This window comes from Sciurus vulgaris, assembly GCF_902686455.1.
Source record: "Sciurus vulgaris genome assembly, chromosome: 9".
Taxonomy (NCBI): domain Eukaryota; kingdom Metazoa; phylum Chordata; class Mammalia; order Rodentia; family Sciuridae; genus Sciurus; species Sciurus vulgaris.
In genome coordinates this window covers 49690233-49713740 of record NC_136469.1, presented here as the reverse complement: position 1 = coordinate 49713740, position 23508 = coordinate 49690233, and the positions used below count along the sequence as shown (strand labels likewise).

The 23508-nt window shown below is 36.9% G+C and overlaps 1 protein-coding gene across 4 annotated transcripts in view; it reads right to left on the bottom strand.

Annotated features, from left to right (window-relative positions):
* The window catches only part of ELOVL6 (ELOVL fatty acid elongase 6), a 129736-nt gene that overhangs the window by 42838 nt on the left and 63390 nt on the right, over nt 1-23508 (bottom strand). For 3 of the 4 annotated variants that reach the window (XM_079153944.1, XM_079153945.1, XM_079153943.1), the window contains exon 3: nt 2184-2315. The exons of the other annotated variant lie outside the window; for it this stretch is intronic. In XM_079153944.1, coding sequence (XP_079010070.1) covers nt 2184-2315 — 132 coding nt within the window. The remainder of the gene's footprint in view (nt 1-2183; nt 2316-23508) is intronic. 4 annotated transcript variants of the gene reach the window in all.

Below are 23508 nucleotides of genomic sequence, written 5' to 3'. Positions count from 1 at the left end.
CAGTCTACATTATTTCCAAATTATTTGGGGATAAGGAGGAAGTTAGGTATGCGGATAAAACAAGATTAGCCAAGCACCAATAATCTTTTAAACTGGGTCACCAGTGCCTGGGAGCTACCGTATTCTTTTTTCTTTTATATGAGTTAATGTTTAAAATACCAAATGATAAAGGCTTAGGGAATATTGAAAAACTGTTAGCATGTTGAAAAGCCTCATTAGAATAGAAATAATTTTTCTTGAATATAAATAAACATGAAGCTGGGCAAGTGTTGCATGCCTATAATCCCAGCAGCTTGGGAGGCTGAAGCAGGAGGATTGTGAGTTCAAAGCCAGTCTCAGCAATTTAGCAAGGCCCTGAGCAATTTAGTGAGACCTTGTCTCAAAGTAAAAACTAAAAAAACTAAAAAAAAAAAAAAAAAAAAAGAGCTGGGAATGTGGCTCAGTGATTAAGCATCCCTGGGTTCAATCCCTGTTACCAAAAAAAAAAAAAAAAAAGAGAAAGAAAGAAAATGCTGCTTTATATCATAGAAAATTATAAATTTATACAGATTGAAATGGAAGGCGTCTGCCAGGCACTATGGTGCACTCCTGGAATCCCAGCAGCTTGGGAGGCTGAGGTCAAAGCCAGCCTTAGCAAAAGCAAGGTGCGAAGCAACTCAGTGAGACCCTGTCTCTAAATAAAATACAAAATAGGGCTGGGATGTGGCTCAGTGGTAGAATGCCCCTGAGTTAAATCCCTGGTACCCCCCCCAAAAACAAACAAACAAACAAACAAAAAAACCCCAAAACAAACAAATAAACAAATAAATGGAAGAAGTCTTTAGTGATTGATCCAAGTCATGAGTCCATCAAACCTCAGGCCTTATGGAATAAAAAGTAAGCTTGGCAACAGTGAGCAAATGAGGGTTTTAGATACAGGGATCCAACCTAATGGTAATGTACAGATGCTACGAGTTTCATGGAAAAACACTCTTCCTGCTTAATCATATTTAATAAGCTTCAAGAGACTAATGAGGCTTTTAATGATACCATTTATTTTTGCTTGTAATGTCAATATACAATACGAAAAGATACAAACGAATACTCATAAATATTAAAATGGATAGTTTTGTTTTTTGCAGTGTACCTACATTTGCTCAGTCCCTCACTCAACCCCTCCCAAGCTTAATCATAAAACTTGCTGGTTTTGATAAGCAAATCACAAATACAATAGGTGCTTTTGTTAGAGCTGTAGGTAAATTCTGGCACCTGCTCGGACACCAGCTGTGTGCTAATTAGTCTTGTGATGGCCTACATCACCAAATATTTCAAGATTGGAAATGCTCCTTCAAGCTTCCAGAGCAATGTGTCTGCATGTTGGCTGACAGAAGCCCCTGGAGAGAACAGCCCTTTTCCTAACAGTCTCTTATGGTGAGTTCTGCCAGATGCAAAGTAAGAACTGGCTTCACAAAACATTCGCTTGTGAGTCAATTCAGGGAATGAGGGTGGACGGTGCTTTTGGGGACGCAGAGCAAGAAACTCAATAGTGTAATGATGCTGACCCAGACAGATAAGAGTGTCTGGCAGTATGTCTGAGTGCCAATGAGCCACATCCCCAGCACTTTTTATATTTTATTCAGAGACAGGGTCTCGCTGAGTTGCTCAGGAACTCACTAAGTTGCTGAGGTTGGATTTGAACTCACAATCTCCTGCCTCAGCCTTCCCAATCACTGGGATTACAGGCTTGGCCACCACACCTGGCTGAGTGCCATCTTTTGATCAAGGACTAGTATAGTACCAATACATCCATGAGAGTTGAAACCTGCTCTCCAATAGACTTCCACACTTTTACTTGTGTGGCTTTCCATTTGGCCCTTCATTTATATTTAAGCAACGAAAGTAATGGAATCGATTCACTGTTTCGAGTCATAACAGATGAACTGTACTACTGCATGATCATTTTGGACAGGGAAGGAGATGGCCTGAGAACTCTCAAAGTAAGAGATGGAGTATATTATGGCAAATGTGGTTGCAATGAAAGCTTTCTCTCTGAACATGGCTTTGTGTCCACAATACATTCAACACTAAAAAATATCAAATATGAAATGAAATGCTCAATTATTGCTTTCTTTCAGCAAGTCTGATGACATGGGTGGATGTTATTAGACTCCCCCCCCCAAAAAAAAAAAAAAAAAAAATCCTACCTGAAGACTGCAAGGGTCAGAGACCAGAGCACTAATGGCTTCCTCAGTTCAAACTTCGCCCGTTTGTTCATTAGGTGCCGACCACCAAATATAAAGGCAGCATACAGAGCAGAAAACAGGAAAGATTTCTTCCTATAAACAAACAAATAAGCAAGACCTCATGAACAAAAGTCTTAAGCAATTTATTTTTATCCCTCAGGAAACACCGGTTTTTGTACCAGTTTCTCTCCCAGGTAAGATCTAAGAATGTATTCTTAGGGAGGTTCCCCCTTCCCTAAAAAAGGACCTCAGTCTACTTGGAGACCTGGTGTTCTGCTGGACTTCCCTGGACCAACTGCCATTCAAGAGATTGACCAAGGTAGTAAGTATTTTGTCAAAATGGTGATATTTTCTTTTCTGGTCAACTCTGAGATTAAAAGTTTCAACTAACAGCATTGACGGATAAAAAGCAACCTTTTCAATGAAATAATTAGCTTTATACTTTAGAGTTTGTTGAGCCAGTTTAGATTAATTTTTAAAAGAATTGTTTTTATTGAAAATATTTGATAACTAGAGCTGTATGTTGGGACAAGAAAGTCATTTAAAACTGCTTTTTCCTATTAGAATAATGGTATTAAAAATAACCTTGGAGTAATCACTGTTGATTTCAAAATTATTGATCATTTGAAATACTAAAATCCAAGTTACATGACTTATGCTACCCCAACATGGATTCTTGAAACCCTCTTCATCAAAGAAGGCAGGTATTAAGTTCTAATATATCATTAATAAATGCATAATGGTCAGATACACAACACAACTGAAAGAACACAGAACCATCTATAATACACTTGCCTCAAAATTTTAACTTGAATTTAGCCAAATCTCTGATCTAAGTACCTGTTTATATAATAAGGGCTAAATCTAAATTGTGCAACATTCTGTAGGATAATTGAATATATTTTGTCAATTTCTAGTACAGAATAAAAATGAGGCTGTTCTAGATTAAAAGCAATTTGAGAGACATAACAAACAAATATAATATGTAGAACTTTTTAAACCATTGTTTGCAATAAAATCAAATATTAGGCATAATTTTTAAAGTACTTATCAGTTATTGATAACACTGAAACATTTGTCAATATAATCACATGTCTTAGATTTGGTTTAAAGTACCCCAAGAAACCAACAAAACTATAAAAATGTATAAAGATTGAGAAAAGAGGATAAAGCATGGGATTGATTATTCTTTCTCTTCTCACATGTGTGGTACATATATACACACACTAACAGTTAAAATATTCCATGAAATTTTTTTAAAGGATGATTCATTGTGGAAGAAAATATCTGCATAAGTAATTAATTATCCGAAGCATCTAATAGAGCACATGTTCATGTTGGAATTGCTGTTTTGACCCACAGACTTTTGATGAGACTGTTAGTTGGAAATATATAAGCAAGATAAAGTAGAATTCTCCAGATCCCTCTAAGCCTGCTGATTTATTTCTGTAGTTTTTCTAAGTAAAAGTGAACAACAGTACTAATAATGCCAAGAAAAAAAAATCAACTATCTTCTATAGAAGTATGATTTGACAGAAAGCAATAGAGGCCTTGTAAATAATTAAACATTTGAACATACTTCTTGAGGCAGTGGTGTTTCTCTTTAAATGGGTATTCCCTATTCAATTAGATCAACAGGAAAAGCATTGAAAAATGAAACTCTAGACTCAATACCAAAAGCAAAATGTGTTAACCTAAAGAGTATAATTTGTAAAATGCTTCATATGCTATTTCCCTAACTGCTGGCATATAGTGCTGACTCATAAGGCATCTTATTATTAAACAAGCAACATTTCTACTTAAATATATGCAAGTGACCTACTTGGTAAACACCATGAAATAAAGCAATGATTCCAGGAATCAACCCATAAATAAACACTGAACAAATCACGTCCACAGAGGCAGACAAACCCTTGGACACACAAGATGTGGCACACAGTAGGTGCTTAATAAATACCTGATGAATGAATATGGTCCTGTGCTATCAAATTTTCTGATGGGGAGGGCAATTTTGCATCTGTAGGAGCTCAGCAAACACCAAATGAATGAATAGTTGGTGGACATTAAAAGTTGTACTTGCCCAGTAATACATTAACAAAAAGTGAACAATGAAACATTCAGAAAAACAATATGATACATTTTCTTGCTCTAGAAAGAAACAGACTATTTCTTTACTTCAACAAGAAATGGAAAGGTAAGACAATTTTATGGAAACTTTAACAACTGAATATTTCAGGAAGAAAATAATTTTGACATTAAATGTATATATATCACTCTATTTCTCTTCTGAAACTTGCAAGAGAAGAGCATTAAATCACTTAAGAGTTAGAATCACTGTTTCTATTACATTCATAAAGTGCAATATGTATGTAAAAATAATACACACATTTAAAGCTCATACATAAACAAAGACTCACTAAAAATAAAAGTCTAATTCCTTTTCCTAAATTATAAAGGTAATAAATAACTGTAATAGCAAGGTTCTGACTTATTAATTCGTACAGGTAGACGTGCTAAAAAGCTTTGTCACTTAATCCTCGTAATCACCTCGCCATGTAGGGAAGGTCTTATCTTCATTTTATAAAGAAATAGGCTTAGAGAGCAAGTAACCCCAGATTTCCCTACTCTCCTGTGGTAAACCTTCAGGAGAAAATGGGGCGTACTTGGTGTGTTATCTGGTAAGTACATAAGTATTCTTTCAGCCCTTCTGCTGAATTACATGATCACGGTGCAACTGAGTAAATGTGGTTCAACAGTGAAAAGATGAAGAATCCCCCATCTTCATGTTCCAGGCGTCATATTTTCTGGCCCTGGAACCTTTTTATCCAAACTCTCTTCAACTCCTTGAGTACACTGAAAACATTTCCTTAGAATTAGTTATCATTATTTCCCTGACTCATTCAATTTTGAATAAATGACTCAAATAATTCAGATTTGAGTCATGGTTGTACATACTCATTGTAATACTAGCAATTACATACCAATAAAGTTAAGTGAATGCCTTTATATTCTCCTATCGTCCTAGCTGATGAGGGGGAAATGTGCCCCAAGAACCAAGACGAGAACAAAAATCCACACTCTAATTTTTCTCTGATTTCCTCACTTCAGAAAGAGAATTAGTCCTAATGCACAGTTAAATTCTCCATAAGTCCCATTCCCTTTTCTACATGTTTTAAAAACTCTCTTGAAAAGTCATCAACTCAACATCTAGGGCGGCCAAACAGCAACACAGAATTTGAGAATAACAAGAGATTTTAGAAACAGAGTCCAAGCTCCTCATTCTACAAAAGAGAGAAAGGGTACCCCATGACATCTGGTGCTCATGGTCACATAGGTGCATCCTGTACAAAGGTCAAGAGTGCCCCAAATTGTCATGATTGTGATTAAGCAGGTGAACAGAAATTAACTGTATAGACTATATCTGGGTCCCAGGCAGTCAATAATGGGAAATATATTTGTTGAAGAGTTATTATTAAAATAAGCTGCTACTGTACACTATGTAAATCTTCCACTGGGGTGAAATCCAAGTAATGCCTTGGGTTAGTTTAGAATTAAACTTAGGCTTTTACAAAAAGAGGAAATCATCTAAGGAAATATTAACTCTTACTTCAAGCGAGTAATCAAAACATCATTTATGGCAGAATATATTATTTTTCCATTTTGCTTCGAAGGTAAGACTTTCTTCAGCAAACTAGGCAATTTAAGTCAATTAAAATTGCTTTTTTTTCTGGCATCTCTCTGGTAAAGTTCAATTATAGTCAAGATGAATAATGACTTGCTGTTAGCCTACTTAGGGTTTAATGTGGACAGATTATTTCCCTAACACTTCCATGGTAATCCAATAATACTTGCTATTCTGGCAGGCATCCATATTTGGGAACAATGGTGACAATAAAATACTTCATTACCAAATAATCAGTAACTTTTAGATGGCACGGACTTGTCTTGCTTAATATATTTTAAATGTATATCATATGGCACAACCTATAACTATAAGATACTTAATGAGTACTTTTCAGGTTAGTGATTCTGAAGTTGGTTACTAGGTAACCAAATAAAGATAACGCAAATGAAATACTAATGCGTTTTGATATTGTTGGGTTAACTTCTTCTCCCTCCATGTTGTCAATAATGATAAACATGAATAATACTAGGAATTAGTCCACGATGACTAAAAACAAATAGTGGTTTTATCTTTAGAGATAAATGTTCCAAAACATTCCTAGAGGTGCTTTTTAAAATTCTTACCAAGTGTGATCACGGTTGTATTTACTGCCAACCAGGGACACTTCTGAAAGATCATGTATAAATTCAAATGCTTTCTTTTTCCAACTTGTGTGATTTCCCCTGAAGCCAGTACTTAGCTTGAATGTCCTTGGCACTCAACATCGAGATCTCTGACAGCTATCTTGAACTCCTTCAAGAATCCAGCAAGTCCATTTGCCAATGAAGAAACTTTTATGTAGGGTAGTATTTCAACATAGGGTAATTGCTAATGAACACCTTGGATTCCTTCCTGACTCTTTCATGTTGTGTCTCAAGGGCCTTGTTTATAAGGCTACCATACATGTGCCAGGTGCAAGGAGTTGTAAAAGTGAGCAGCAAGCCACCAGGAAGAAAAGCAAAGGAGACCTGGAAGTATCTCCTGCTTGGGCTAATAGTTAACTAGGGTGCAGAAAATTTCATGTTCTAAATCAAAGAGTCTGAAGCTGAGATAGAGTACTAACTGGTTGGGGCCAACTCTCCTCTAGTTCAGTTGTTGATTCAAGTCAGAAAGTGATTCATGGTTCTGAAAATGATTCTAAGGGCACAAATAAGCTGGGGACCCAAAACTGAAGGAAATACATGAGTTTTGCCAACATGACATGTTTATAATGGTTTTAATGTGATAAAAATATAAAAGAAGGTTTTGTTGAAAGGGATCCTGAGGCTATACTCTTAGGAGTTCCAGCCAAGGCTGGATTCTGTCATATTCTTGAGAATTTCCTGAGATGTCAAAACAAGTATTTTAAAATAATAAGGATAATGAGAATATTTCAGCAGGTTTTATTCACAAGTTAATTATACCTAGAAATTAACCAATATGCCCAGAAATTCTGACAAAGAATAATTTTGTGAATAATTATAGAAATATGTCCAAATTAATACAAATTAATAGTGGCCTTAAAATTGCAAGACAAACCATAACTAAAGAAAAGGATGTTGTTCTAATCTTTTATGTTTGAACCAGGAACCTAAAAATGTGATTTTCGAGCTTCTTTGAGTTGTAAACACCTCTTTCTCACTTCTCTCTCAGATGCTATTAAGAGACCACAGTTTCTTCTTATCTTTTTTTTATCATTCTTTTATAATTCCATTTTTCTATCCTTCAGTTAGGCCACTCTTAAAGCAGAGTTAACATTCAGTAACACTGGTTCACAAACCTGGCTACCTATCCCTTTCCATTAAAGTATATTCCTCTCAGAAACAAACCTTGTGAAGAAAATGGCTTGTCTACGTCAATGAAAACATCTTTTTTTTTTTTTTTTTTTTAAACCCTGCTACCTTTTAAAAAATCTTGGTGAGTTCTGTTTGCTTGTTACAACTAAAAATAGGATATTGAGGGAGAAAATGCTATCCAAAAATATAAAAAAACCAAAACTCACATATTAAAAATGCCATCTGTAATACTGAAATTGACAGGATCCCTTTGTTTCCTTAAATATCTGTTTTTCAGTTACTGATGCAAAAGGTTGACATCCAATCATCCAACCACGCATCCATCCATTCAAAATGTAGTGAACTTTTATAATATGCATTTACACTAACTGACCTGAAAATTCTGCCTCTGTTAAAATAGCTAGAAAGACAGAAACATTTACATGACAACATGTTGTAGAGGTAGAGTCAATGGCACCTGTGTGTTATGAACAGTAATATTTTATAACATTTCTGAGGAAAAAGGTAATGTTTTTATGAGAAAAATGCTCTGTGGAAAGGTGGGCTTGGAGCAGGACTATGGATGGATAGACAGAAGCAAATAGGATTAAGTAGTGGAATTAGGAATGAGCTAAACTGGGAGGTATCACACCAGAAGCTTTCAGTTGGGTGTGGTAGAAAATCTGTTTGGAGATACACGCTAATGCAGCAGAGTTAGGACTGTATCTCCACCCCAGTGTTGCAGGAAGTTGTGAGGTACACAGACAGTAATTTATTAGAGGTAATAATTACAGTATAGCACTGAAACAAATGTTCTCCTTCTCTTTCTTCCTCTTCAATAAATAAGACCAGATTAACTTATGTGTACACTATCACGTCCCTGGGATGAGAGTGGGGAAGATTTACTGCTAGTGTCCTCAGAAGAACAGATGGAGAATTGCTGGTTTAAGTCATGGAAAGCAATGAAGGCCTTTGAGTGAGCTGCGGAGGAGAATTAAAACAACACATGTCCACAGAGAAACTTGGTGTGCATTATTTCTATTCTAGAGGGCAGATGTGGCAGAAGTTGCATTCCAGATCTCTGAGTCAAATGCAGCCTGACCTGTTCCCCAGAGCTCACGTCACCAGCAATTGCCACTCTGGGAGCTACCGGAGGAGGCGGGTGTGAGCTGAAGGAGTTCTTCGATGAACTGCTACCCTTCACAAAAATTATCAGATGGGAACAATGAACATTCTCCTTTTCTGAGACTAGCCCAGCAAACTGCTAGGCTAGGCATGGCATTCTGCCAGATGATGACTGGGTCAGTGTCCCAAATTGCCTTGTCACATAAAGAAATTCATCCCTAACGTGCTGCATCTTAGAGAGGTGCAAGAACATTTCTTCTCTGTTTTAGTAGATATGGTGTGATAAAACCAAGCAGGAAGAATCAATTCCAGTTAAAACCAAAGACTGCAGAGGTTACTAAATCAAAGAAAGAATTACAGTCCATTCTTTTCTTGCATAAAGCTGACAGTTTCTTATTGCCTTAGAAAGAATGAAGTTTGCTACCACTCCAGAATAAAAATTTGGCAAAAAATGTAAGTCGTCTCAATAAGATAAATTGCCCATCTGAAAATAAACTAACTATGAGCTCTGTACAGAGAAAAACATGGTTTCTGTCTTGTTGGAGAATATTGCCCTCAATATTCTCATCTTGATTCTCAGGTGTGGCTTGTAACTTCAGGTTAGAATTTCCTAATAACTCTGATACAATACGTCAAATGTAGATACAAGGTACAATAAAACATTAAACACTAGTGACTATTTAAAACAGTAAGTTCTGAATATGACTAGTAGCACTGCAGAAATTAAATCCAGAAAGTGGTTCCAGCAGCAGTTCAATTCCATTCACTAACTGACTTAAAGAAATGGCCTCTGTTCTAAGAAATGGAGAGTTATCATCTATATTTCCAATGAGGCAATGCTCACCTGTTATGATCATTTTAAAACAGAATTATAATGATGATAATACAGAAAGTATACTATAATTTTGAAATGCCTTTTAAATATGACCAGTTGAGCAACCCTCTTATCACCAGGCTAAACTTTAGCTCTTAGGGTCTTAAAATCTGTTACATAATATTATTGAGGCAATCGTGTTTTATTTTCCCGAATTTGAAATTTTCTTGGGCCTGCAGTTGTACGAATTATAATTATGGGCTTGTGTCAAAGTCAAAGTTGCAAGCTTTTTTCAAAAAATTTTTCTCATCCACTCTGGTGGCCCACTGACCACAGAAATACAAAACCACAGGACTGGGAATGAACCTTAAAGATATTGTATTCCAAACTTCTCAACTTAAGAATTCCTTGTTATAAAAATGTCTGGCTAATAACCAACCAGTTTCTGTTGAATGTAGAAATCTCATTCGTAGATGAAATTTGGCATTCATTAGTTCATGGTCACACAGTGAATCTAGGCTTCTTCAAAAAAGATCCAAATTCTGATGCCACTCGTCCTCCCCTGTGGATTAACAACAGTCCTTCACACAGACAGGTCCCACTTTAAGAGCCAAATATAAAAACCTGCTTGTTTTCATGCTGAAGGAGCCTGGAATGTTTTATAGATAGATATGGATTTATCTGCAAGCTGGGCACCAGAACCAGAAGTGAACACTATAAAAAGGATATGATTATTCACAATGGAAGACAACCTGGATTTCAAGTTTATAAGATTAAGTCCCTTTGCAACACAAAAATTTCCTAGATTTAAATCAAAATCAAGAAAAATAAAAGCAGGCCAGACACCTATATAAACAAATGTAAACATATCCAAGTCTCTGAGTTCTTTATACTCAAGGACTGAGCATTTAATTTGAACAATGATCCATTTCTGTTGCAGTTTACTATGACCTAATTTTTTTTTGTGATGCTGGGGATTGAACCCAGGGCCTTGTGCTTACAAGGCAAGCACTCTACCAACTGAGCTATATCCCCAGACCTTATGACCTAATATTTATATAGTTTTCCTCTTTACTTTGTGCCTCACAGACAACAATAAAGAAGCTAAAAAACAAAGTCAAGGGGGAAAAAATGACATGTTTTCATGTTCTTTATTATATGACTAAATAAACTCATTGCTAACCTGTCCCTCAATATAAAATTCGAAAGAAAACTGGGGAAACCATGAAAAAAATATACCCTGAATGCTATTTCTGGATCAGAGAGAAAACTGCTCTGAGGAGAGGACAATTATCTCATGGTATGTAGCTCAGACTGGTATTTTTGTCAGCAAAACCAAATTTTACGTAAGAAATTAAGCTTGAGTTAAAACTGAAAGTGACAAGAAGAAACACATCATTAGTAACACAGAGAAAATGACTTCATTTTCATCCATGAGAGTATCACCTAATTACCCATAAAAGAACTGCTTCGTTTTGCTCTTGAAAGTAAGAATATGGCAAAATTCTGACTTTGGTGTTCACGTTGTTCCTTAAAAATCTGAATGCTCCTTCAGTGACATAACTGAACCGTATCAGTTTCCTAGGGTTGCTGTAACAAATTCCAGGAAATGAATGACTTAGAATTATGCAAATTTATTTCCCTACATTTCTGGAGTTCAGAAGTCAAAGAAGTCTGTGAGGCTAAAATCAGTGTTACCAGAGCTGCATTCCTTCTGTAGGTTTTGGGCAGAATTCACTCCTGGCCTTTTCTAGCAGCTGGAGGCCACTTGGCAATCCCTGGCTCATGGCCCATCTCCATCTTCAAAATTCTCTGCTCCGATCTGTTTTGTGTGGTCACCCCACCCTTCTAAGGACTCTGTGATTACAACGGCTCCACAAGATAATCCAGGTCCACTGCCTAGAATGAGTCTCAAATTTTAAGAACTCAGGAGATTAGACTTGGCCCACCAATTCCAGAATATACCCCATTCTCAAATCTCTTAATCACATCTGTGAAGTCTCTTCTGTTATATAAAGTAACATATTCACAAGTCCCTAGGATTAAGATGTGAACATTTGGGGGGAACTACTCTTCAGTTAACCACCTGGATTAACTTGAATTTAAGATCTAAAGTCATTTTTTCTTCTGCAATGCAGAGGAGTTTCCTAAGATGCTAACCTTTCATGTCTGTTCCTGGTTTGAGAGACCCAGAGCAAGTATCTTCCCTTTTATTCTAGTAAGCATTTTAGATGGCAAGGAGTTGATAGTCATACCATTATGGAGATTATCTTAAAGTGACTCATAAATATAATTCAAGTATCAGCACCCGAATGCTCATCAGTGACATGACATCATATACCTTACAATGAACTAGGCACCAAAGTTTAGAATTTCTACTAGACCAGTGAAACTCTGTACAACCAAAAGCATTAGCTCCTAATTAGAATAAGTTATACTCCATGTATGTATGCTAAAATACACTCTACTGTCATGTATTTCTAAAAAGAACAAATAAAATTTCTCTTTTAAATTAAGAAAAAAGAAAATTCTGTTCAGTAAATTTTGACAGAACTCCAGAGCTCAATCTATGGCCCTCTTCTCTTGTCACCTGCACCAGTAGTTCTCACCAGGGGTGATTATTTAAGATATTTGAAAATGTCTGGAGACATTTTTGGTCTTCACAGCTGCAAGTGAGTTAGCTGATGGCACCTAGTGTGCAGAGGCCATGGGGGTGACACACGACAGCCTTCCACAACAAAAAATTATTCAGCATAATTGTCAATAGTGTCAAGGTTGAGAAACCCTGAGCTAAAGAAAAACAGAGAAAGTAATTAAGAAAAAAAGAAAATTCAAGAGCATGTGCATTGAAATGTGAAACAACTTAAAAAATATGTTCACCAATTGGGATGTTATCACCCAGGTCTCAGATTCCCTCAGGCAGATTTGCTTTGAGCTAATTCTAAGCACAGAGGAAACAAAGCAAGCTTCTCCTTTCCACTCAGAAATTCAATGTAAAACTGAAAACAAGAGAAAACAACCAAAATGGGTCCAGATATTACTCCCTTCCCTATTGGAAACTTAGTTTTACTTCTGCCTAGCACGGAACCATAGACTAACTGCCCCATAAAGGCTGGTGGATTCAATTCTTACAAATGTAGGTCTGCTGCAATGCCTCTCTTACCATTAAGGTCATCTGGAACTGCATTTTGAAACATATTCTGGACAAGAGAGAATGGGACAATCTAAAAAGAACAGAACCAGACTCCACAGTCATTGCCAAGACACGCTCCCCCCCAACACACCCACAGAGTTCAAATTGTTTTTGAAGTAGAATTCCAATTATTTCAGTCACCTCTTTATTAACCAGTCCTATAGAACAAGATAACCCCATGAGTCAATCTCAACCCAGGATGGAGCAATGTTATTACCATTCTACTCCCTGTTTCTCAGTAGTCAACATTTTTAGATTGCTCATATGAGCATTTTCCTGTGCCTGGTTTACTCACTTAGCATAATGTCTTCCAGCTTCATTGTGCTGTTGTGAATGGCGGAATCTCCATCCTTTTAAAGTCTGAAATAATATTCCACTATATAAGTACACCATAGTTTTGTCCATCCATTTACTGGCTCTTAGGTTGAACCAATGTCTTGGCAACTGAATACCACTACAGTGAACAGGGAGATGATCTCAGATTCAAAGTATGATAATATTATAACAAAAAAGGTTTTTTATGACAAACTTTTTAAAAGAAAGAGTGTGAACGGCTCTATTTTTGGTAAGTATTGGAATGATAAAGAAAATGAGTGCTGTTGCATGATCAAGTATGCTATGAGTAATCAGCAGTTTGATTGCATTCTTTTCTAAATCTCGAAACAAATTCCCCGTCGTTGATGAGCTCCTTGCAGGCCTTTGCTTCCCTCATTCCTGCCATGTTGGGAGGCACTAGTTCTTCTTTGCCGGTGACACATAGAGCTAAACAAGTCCAACAGGAAGCTGCTCTGTTTGTGCCTGTCATCAGCTTCTACAGAGAGAATCAGAGCAAAACCTGCCAGGCAGTGTCCCAGCCGGTTTAGGAGCTTTTTATCTTTATGGTTCAGAAGACTTTTATCTTTCCATCTATTTACATCATTTTACATGAAGACTTTTGCTTTACTCTCCCCTCTCGCACCCTTTATTGACAGGTTCAAAGTCAAGAAAAATGATAGAAATACCTCTTGGGGGGAAATTCTGAATGGGAAATCTCAAGATCTCTCAGAACATCAGGAAATGAAGAGCACAGTTCTCATTTCTCCAGAAAGTGAAAGGTGGCGGTGTGTGTGGGGGGGCTTTGTTTTATCTTTAAAAGTTTGTTTTTACTACTAAGTTGTGAAGCAAAAGCACTTCATTTCCATGTCAGGTGATTGCTGGGATGTGACTAAGGTATGGTTGAGATTTATCAAGTGTGGATTCAAGGTCAGATTCTCAAAATCACAATGTCTGTGGAATTTTCAGTCAGTTTCAGAAGAAAGGAATAATGCTTAAGGACAAGGAGTGCATATTTGATTCATCATTCCTTAGTTGGAAAGTTAATGTGTCTTCTCACATTCCCAATGCATTCCCCTTAGGAATGTGCACCATGAGGGAGTGTGTCCTTTAGATTACTCTTGCTGGTATGCAGGAGCTGTGGCAAGATAGCAATCGCTCTTATAGTAAACCCAGAGTCTTAGTTTGCATTAGTGTCTTCTCTATCCTGCTTATGTGTCAAGACAGATTCACTAAGGACTGAGATGTGAGAGTAGCAATATTTTTTACCTAGCTATGCTTACAGAGAAAGGTTTCTTACCACAAGGGGGAAAAAGGGGATACAAAGAAAGGATTTGACCAGTGTTGACTTAAGCTACTTCCTCAAGTCTAAAGCATTTTTTAAACAATTTGAGGATTCTAGATGCCTAAGTTCTTTAAGAACAGCTAAAAAGTATTTATGGAACATCCACAGGTTCTCATAGGGTCAGTATTTATCGAACATTTACAGGTTCTCATAGGGGAACTTTGTGCTTCATTAGGACAAAAAGTGGAGGTCTGACTTAGAATGCTCACTGGGCATTGCTCCAGGCCATTAAAATAGAATGTTTCAATTTGCTCAAAGTAGTAACTTTTAAAACTGAGCAATTGCTATATTCCAGGCATGGTTCTAAGCGTTCCAACCACTTGCTACATAGGATATCTCATTTATACTTAAAAAAAAATCATCGCGGCTGGGTGTGGTGGTGCACCCCTGTAATCCCAGGGGCTCAGGATGCTGAGGCAGGAGGATCCTGAGTTCAAAGCCAGCCTCAGCAATTTAGCAAGGCCCTAAGCAACTCAATGAGACTCTGTCTCTAAATAAAACACAAAAAAGGGCTGGGGATGTGACTCAGTGGTTAAGTGCCCCTGATTTCAATCTCTGGTACCAAAAAATAAAATCAAATAAAATCATTGTACCCATTTTGCAAAAACCAACCAAACAAAAACCAAATAGTTAAGAAAAAGGGTTAGGTAACTTTGTAGATAACCTAGAGTTTTTAAGAGGCAGTGGTGGAGTTGGCTCACGCCTATAATCCCAGTGGTTCAGGAGGCTGAGGTAGAAGGATCATGAGTTCAAAGCTAGCTTGGACAATATAGTGAGGCCCTAAACAACTTAGGGAGACCCAGTCTCAAAATTAAAATTAAAAAATGTGGGGGTAGCGATGGGAGTTGGCTGGGGAGATGGCTCAGTGGTTAAGTGCCCCTGAGGGCCCAATCTAGTTACAAAAAAAACAAAAAACAAAAAAAAAAACTGAGTAGCAGGATATCAGAACCTATATGCTCAACCACTACATTGTATGTATATTCTTTCCTAGGATTGTATAGCTCTCTATTGGTCCTTTCGGTCATGGTTTTTCTCATCACTTTTTCTAGTTCCCTATCATACCTCATCACAATTTCTGACATTTGAAAGCGTAAACCACTTAGACTTGGAACCACTTTTGCTCCAAGAGTGTTTCATTCTTTAAGTCACATTCGTATGGATATTGACTTTTCACTATAGGAAGGAAAAACTGTAAAAAAGGAAAACCAAGAAATAGTGCCCCTGCTTTACGAGGTTGAAGATTTCAGAGAATATTTCCCCCAAAGTCACGGCATGCTTGCAGCTGATTGCTCTCTCCTCTGATGTTTGCCTATATTTTTGTACGGTAGGACATAGTGTAAGATGTTTGGTAGATTATACATTTGTTCTGTCTGTGTCTTCCTACTTAAGATGACTTATTTTATAGTTTTAGGTGTCCAAAAGGACAACAGAATGTTCCTGGTTCTTAGGATCCTAAAATCTAATACAGAAAAAAATTTGAGGACACAAACATTCAAGACTACATGTGAGGAAATATAAACATGAAAGTCATATGAGGAGACGATCTTATATTTATGTATATAATACATAATCTTCATAGTTAGCCAATTGTTTTGCTTATTTAAATATCAATGTTCTAAGGTGAACTATAGCTCTAAAGATGATAGGATTTTTATAGATTTGACATTGTCTCTAAGATGTCCAAAATATTTTTCATGATTCAAATAATTTCTCCCAGGGCTACTCTTCTGGAATTGCATCATGACCTCCCCTGGGACACCCTATGCTACTGTCATTCTCCCAGGACACAAGGCCACTCTGTCCCATTTTCCTTTGCACGTACTATTCATTCCTACGTACTCTGACTGCCCTTCCTGCCTGACCCTGTCATTTTTGTTGATCTCTGTGAAGAAGTTCCCTGACTGCTTCTAGGTCAAGTTGATGACCCCTCCCTTCTCACCACTGTGCTTTCTATTTAATTTTATACACCTCTTATGGCACTTATCCATATTTATCTCCCTCTCAAAGTTCTGAAGGGTTATATCTGTGTCTTACTCAACTGTTTATGCTCAGGACCTTATGTCACAGTGTTGGCCTTACTTGTCCCCAATACAGGAATGAATGATGACATACTGAATATTTTGAAACTCTTCTGTTGTGGACATAGTATGGAAAAAGAAAAAAATTTTACTGGGAGACTAAAATAACTGATGCTGAAGTCATCTATGAACCTATGCTTCAAGGTTACTTGACTCTAAATCTACACAGTAAAAAAAAAAAAGAAAAATTATTGTAGCTTTTTTTTTTTCCTTTAAGAGCTGAAAGAATCCTACAAATGAAGAGGAAAAAAGAAAAAAAAAAGAATCCTACAAATGACTCTAAATTCAACTCTAATGTTATTTTTTTTGAAGCCTCTTTGGTAAAATGAGTATATTTTAGTCAGTTAGCTGCTCCCGGAGTGGCACACTCTCAGGTGATGTTCAGTAACATTGGAAAAGTGCCGTACAACGTCTTTACTTTTTGCTCTCCAGAGACCAAGTATTACTTTCTCAAAGTAACTGGTTGCATAAAGTAAGCCAAAGGCAGACTAGATAGGCATCAGGTGAGCCTGGTGCTGTGACAGCATCCCTTTAGTCCTGACAGTTATATCCCCCATTTTTTGCCATCCACGGAGAAAATTCCAGACAGATTCTGCAAAGGGTCAAGTGTAATTGGAAATCAAAATAATGCATAAGTCTCATAATATTTCAGTTTGAAATAAAGCACATTTGCTTTGATCAGGATCAGTACGAGAGCACAGAAAGATAATAGTTGGTGTGTAGCAATAGGCAAAGGAGAAAGCAGTAATAATGCCCCATTTGAGTGAGACACAGGGAAGCAGGCAGTCTTATATTTTCACAAGGGAAATGTAAAATGATGGGTCTCTTTGAAAAATAATGTGGCAGTATTAATCAAGAAACATAAAACATCCCTATCTTTCGATCTTGCAACTGCACTTGAAGGAACCCATCCAAAGCAAACTGCCCTACATTCAGTTTATCAGTAAGATAATCACTGATGCACAAAGTGAAAAGTTGGTCTAAGAGTCAGGGATAAAGTGTGGCATTCCAGTACTGTAAATGTATATGGTTTTTATAACTGGGTATGTAGTGTGAGACAAGAGGATGACACGACATGACTACAAATTAGAGGAAAAAATCCCAACCATCCCATCCCCAAATTTATTATTAGGTGGTAGGATTATATGTGCTTTTTTTCTCTGATTTACTTTTATGAACTTTAAAAAATTGTTTTACTAGTTTAACAAACAAAAATAAAAATTTTCATATGATAATCTTAAATTTTTTTAATATTTTATTTTAGAAGTACAAAATGCTGACCAATATATCAAACATTTTGATTATGGTTGCATCAATAACATAAAATTATGCAAATTTTATTTCAGGTACTTTTACTCTGGCAGCCACCCACCAATCAGATCTATTGACGCAAAGACCTGGGTTTTAATCCTGGTTGCTGTATATTAGCTATGCAATCTTGGTTAAATTACATTTTGACAGTCTCAGTTTCCTCACTAAAAAGACACCTACTTCCCAGGTTTTTAGCAAATCATCAAAATACTGAACCTGATAGCATCTGACACATCATAAGTCCTCATGGTAGTGACTGCCACTGCTTAGTATTTAAAAATTATAAAATTAGAATCATATGCAAAATGAAGCTAGATGCATCATGATGATAACTCAGGAGTTGTAAAGCTACACGTGATAACAATTCTACTTATGAATTTGATGTTGGCCTTTTTTGAGTGCATTAGTTTAAACAGCAATTAACATGCAAAACAACACAACCCAAACAAGCAAGAGTTTTCCTGAAGCAAGCTATTTTGATATCTCCACTTGAAAATGGAGAAAAATAATAATGTGCAACAATAATCTGAAAACCTTACTCTTATAACAATTCTCAATTCAGGATATAGGTCACAGATTCTGAGATAACATGCACAGGTCACTTCTGAACTGTATAGCAGTATGTTGGGGAACAGTAACAATAAAAAATTGCTCTGCATAAACTTTCTATGTGAGATATTTCCAAAATAAAATGAAAAAACAATGTTATGGGTGGATAGCTCTTTTTTTTCCTGACCTATTTCTGGTGGGAGGAAAAAGTTCCCTTTTATAGTCATTTAATTACTAGGTAGCAGTAAAAAAAGGAATTAAATTTATCCACTTGACTGACTGATGCCACGGTTAAAAGACCCATGGCCTGCTAGTAATTATGAACGCTATTTGCAAGCACAACACTGATGTTGTATTCTGCCTGTTCTTTTCACAACTTGCAATAGCTTTACAATCAAAAATGTTTATTGCAGATCAGTTTCTGAGTTAGTAAGAATGAACTGAGATGTAGCCACAGGGGTGACAATAATGGTAACTTGCACTGTGAGAAGAGGTCACCGCTCTACCTTAGAAGCAATAGGTGAAAAGCAAACCTTGTCACAAGGTTATGGTTAAGATTAACTCAGATTTGCAAAACTGCATCACTGCTTTGATATCAGGTGATGTCCAAAGGGTATCAAACTGAAAAATACAGACAAGGCATGATCATCAGATATTCCAAAAGGAGCTACTGGTCAAGAATCTGCCCTCATTTCCACACTCATGGCCATAGGACAAACCTGACTGATCCTGAGCAAATACCCACCAGCTATGCGACCTGAAGTACACTTTCAACTTTTGGCTGACAAGAACTGATAATCTTAGGTAATCAGTTTTCAACTTGTGCCCTTCGCCCATGACCTTCTATAGACCTTTACATGGAAAAAGGAGCTTCCAAGGGAGTCTAGGCCACAAGTCCAAAGGGGTGGAAACTATGTGAGGGTTTCCCAAGGTCCCTGTTTCCAGTGATATCCTCATTTGACTTCCTTTGGTTGTTTAGAGAATCGAGCATGAACTAAACCAAGTGATTCAGCAGAGTCAACTCTTGTACCCACCCCGACAGACAAGGAGCAGAGATCTTCTTGTGGTTCTGTGTGTACAAGAGCTACAACAGAGTTTTAAATTAATTTCTAAGAGCAGCCTGAGAACACCAATAAGTTAATTTCTACCACTGCCAGTAAGACTATTCCCTTGTTAGAAACTCTTGGGCTATGTCCATTCTGTAGTGTATCCATACAGAAAATTCACTGTCAACATTTGTTATGGGTAAGACTATGGGCAAAGGCATCTTGACTGTTCATAAGCTTCATAGCTAAGACTTCTTATCCATACTGTCTAATAGTGAAATGAAAGCAGAGGTTTAAATATAATTGACACCAAAATATCTTGATTCTTTTTTCCATAAATCAATGAATTATCTTGGGCAAATTGACTAAATCTAATCATTTCTGTCCTGTCTTCACTAAAATTAATGAGAACATATTCACAGAAAACCTGTTTTTTGTCTAGTCTCCAAACCTGCTCCATGGAAGAAAAGTTATACATTCAACATGAACACACAGAAAAATAATTTTCTATATTCTTTTTCAATGTCACAGTCTTTCTCTACTCCCCAACATGCAAATTTTATTTTCAAAAGACAAATGAATGGTAGGATTCCTTCATAGTTTTTTATTACTCTAGGGGTTTGAATCTTGAAATGACTTGAATTATTCATTCAGCAGTACTAACTGACCACCTACTGCATACCAAGCACTGCTTTAGGTTCTGTAATTAGTGAGCAAAAAAAAAAAAAAAAGCAAGTCATCATGGAGGTATGAGCCTGAAAATGGACAACAAGTATAAAAATAAACAAATAATCAAATATTAGAAGATCATAAATAAATACTATGGAAAAGAGAGAAAGTGAGGAATGGATCATGAGTTTAAATAGGGTGGCACATTGAGAAGGTGAATTTGAGCAAAGACTTGAAAGAAGTGATGGAATGAGTCACAGTGGCAGGGGAGTGGGGTGGATGGGGATGAGGTGTAAGGAAGAGAGAGGTAACCTGGGCATGAGCTTTCTTCTAAGTTAAAATTACTGGGGATTCTATGCATTTTGTCTTTGGGAAAGTCACCAAAATCTTTTGTAGGTGATAATTATAAATCTGGGTTACCAAGAAATTTAAGAACTCTTGAGCTTCTTACACTACCTCTTTTGAATTAAGTTAGTCAGTCTGTTGACAGACAACCAGAAGGTACCATTTTAAGTAGCTTGACACTAGAGATGAGTCTGTTTAATCATTCTTCATAAAGAGTGTGAACACTGTTCCTTCGGGATTTTCTTTTGCAAACCTAAACCTGACCATATAAAAGCAAAGGATGGTGCAAGAAATTGCCAGGGATAGTTCTCAATTAGTCAGAGTTCGATTTTCTACAAGCACATTAATTCTGCTTCACTGGCAATCTGTTTTTAGATCCAAGTTGCAAGAAAGTATAATGATTCCTGACAAGGGCAAAGAAATAGGTTTTTAATTTCCTTCATGAGTCAACAGGGGAGTAAAGGAACACAAGTGACTTTTTAATGTACATTTTTCTGAATGTACATGTTAAGAAGCAAAGCCTAATGGTACTGCAGAAATCAGAATTTTGGAAACAAAAAAGGCAAATGAAAATGAATAAAACATGACTTTTCATCTAAAAAAAGAAAGGATTCTTTAAAAAAAATTATAGACTCCAGCAACTACCTACTTCCATTTTTAAAAATTAAATCTATGAGTCTAGGACTTAAGGGAATTGAAATAAAGTTTTTAACTCTTAACTGAATAATAACACTACATACTTTATAACCTGATCAAAATTTTAGGAAGCCATCGAGAAGACAAACATTTAAAAAATAAGATATAGTTGTTTCTTTCAAAACCCAATGACTTACTTTTTCTTTAAAAAAAAAAAAAGGTCTTTTTATACCTCCCTGCATGTTACAAGAATATCTTCCTATCCTTACAGAATGCAAGGGGGCCTCCTGGCAAATGAAAGACCAAGATTTTATGATTAAATTTTTTAACAAATTTTATAATAAAAATTAACGATATGTTTAATTAATGACAGAATGAAGGGGGAGATGTTAAGTCAGAATTAGAGACCCAGTCAAATGAATTTGTCCCCAGTGATCTTAAAAAACATCAGATCCTGGCCTGAGTGGAGAGACAATAAAAGAGAGTAGTAGCCCCCCTTATTCATGAGGGGTGAGATCCAAGACCCCCACTGGTGCCTAAAATGGCAGGTAGCACCAAACTTTATATATATATACATTTGAAAAAGTGTAATTTATAGTTTATAAATTAGACACAGTATGAGATTAACAATAACTAATAATAAAATAGAACAATTACAAACAATATACTGAAATAAAATTGCCATCATCACTCTGGAACTTTGGACCACTATTATGTACATAAGGGTTAATCAAACAAAAGCACTGAGACACTAAGACAGACAACCAGTCATGAAGTGACTGACGAGCAGGTGGCACATGAGTGCATGATGGAGAAAGGGACGTGTTCGTCCCTTTGGGCAGGTGTTGGTGGCGGGGTTCATCACACTACTCAGAAGAAGGGAACGAGATTTAAAACTTTTAAATTGTTTGTTTCTGGAATTTTCCACCAAGTTTTCAAACCATCGCTGAAACCACAAGTCACTGAAACTAGGGAAAGTGGGGACTACTGCAATGGAGAACTAGTAACTCAATTTTTGGCCCTTAGGTGAAGAGCAGAAGGCCTCTGTCGCTCGAGGGTTGTGAGAAATCAGATGCTAACTGCTAACTTGCCCTCTGATGCTGACGAGTTAAGAAGGTTTGAGTGCTGGTCCTCCAGCATCTACACGCATGCTCACATCTTCTAACTAAGCACTGTCACCACCGCTTGCTTCAGAACCTCCTGGGATGCTCGTGAAGAATGAAGAGTAACTTAAAAATTTGCACTGATATATAGGCTTTAGGAGATTTGGGGATGTAAGCTTGAACCATTACTTCAAGATCATGATTAGTTAGCTTCATATCTTTAGCTACCACTATTCCCAGTCCTACAATCTTTGCTCTCCTAGCTTAAAGATCACTCAATTATAGCACAATTCCAAACCAGTTATAGACTATAATCCAATTAAACACTTCTAGCTAATATATTTACAAAATAAAAAATCAGAGTATTAAAATGAACAAAGACCATTAAAGGAGAAAATACCCAAAGCAAGGCAAGGTGGCACCCTGTTAGAGCAAGATAGACGCCTGTCATTTGTCAGAGCAGGACAGCCATTGTCATAAAACCATACCCACACAAAGGTAAGCCTGGGTGTTACCCAGTCCCTGAATCTTCTCCTTTATGAGAGAATTTTTTAAACAGAAACAGAAACCCACAAATAACACATTTACATTTCTTCATTAAGCAAAGATGTAGTTCTCTAGGGAGTGCTTTGAGAATGATAGTTTAGTCTACACGACAGAGATCAATGATGTTTATTTACTCTGAACTAATACAATTTTACAAAGCCTTTGGTACAAAATTTTGCTGAATTACTATTTCTTAGAGTAGTGGACCTGGGCTGAGAGTAATAAGACTTCTGATTCATTCATTTTTTCCATACAGCTTATTCAACAAATATTTGAGGGCTAACTATGTGCTGGGCATTGGGAACAACTATCAAAATAGACACATTCCCTGCCCATGGAAACTTCAAAGTCTTGCGGAGGAGGGGTAGATAAATAAATGGAGAAGTGGAGGAGTGGATAATGAGGGCATTACAATCCAGTCTTATTTGGTCAGATGAAGCCTTCTAGAGAAATATTCAGATAGGATGAGGATAAGTCTGGCAAAGAAAGTGAGAAGGAACAGAACAGGCAAAGACCCAGAGGCATGGGAGAGAAAGCCCATTCCAATGACTACAAGAAATGTAAAGGGCTTGACTTGCATTCAAAAGAGGGAGCAGGGAGTAATGAGATGGAGATCCCAGAGGTGAGGGGAAACAAGCTCCTAGGCCTCTGACAGGCCCTATTAAGTCTTAAGTAGAAGAGCCATGAGAAACCATGGAAGGTTTTAAATGAACAAAGTCTACAGGCTTGGATCTGCGATATCACTCACGGGAGGGGGGTGTGGAATGAAAGCAGGGGCTTGAGTCAGTGTTATGGG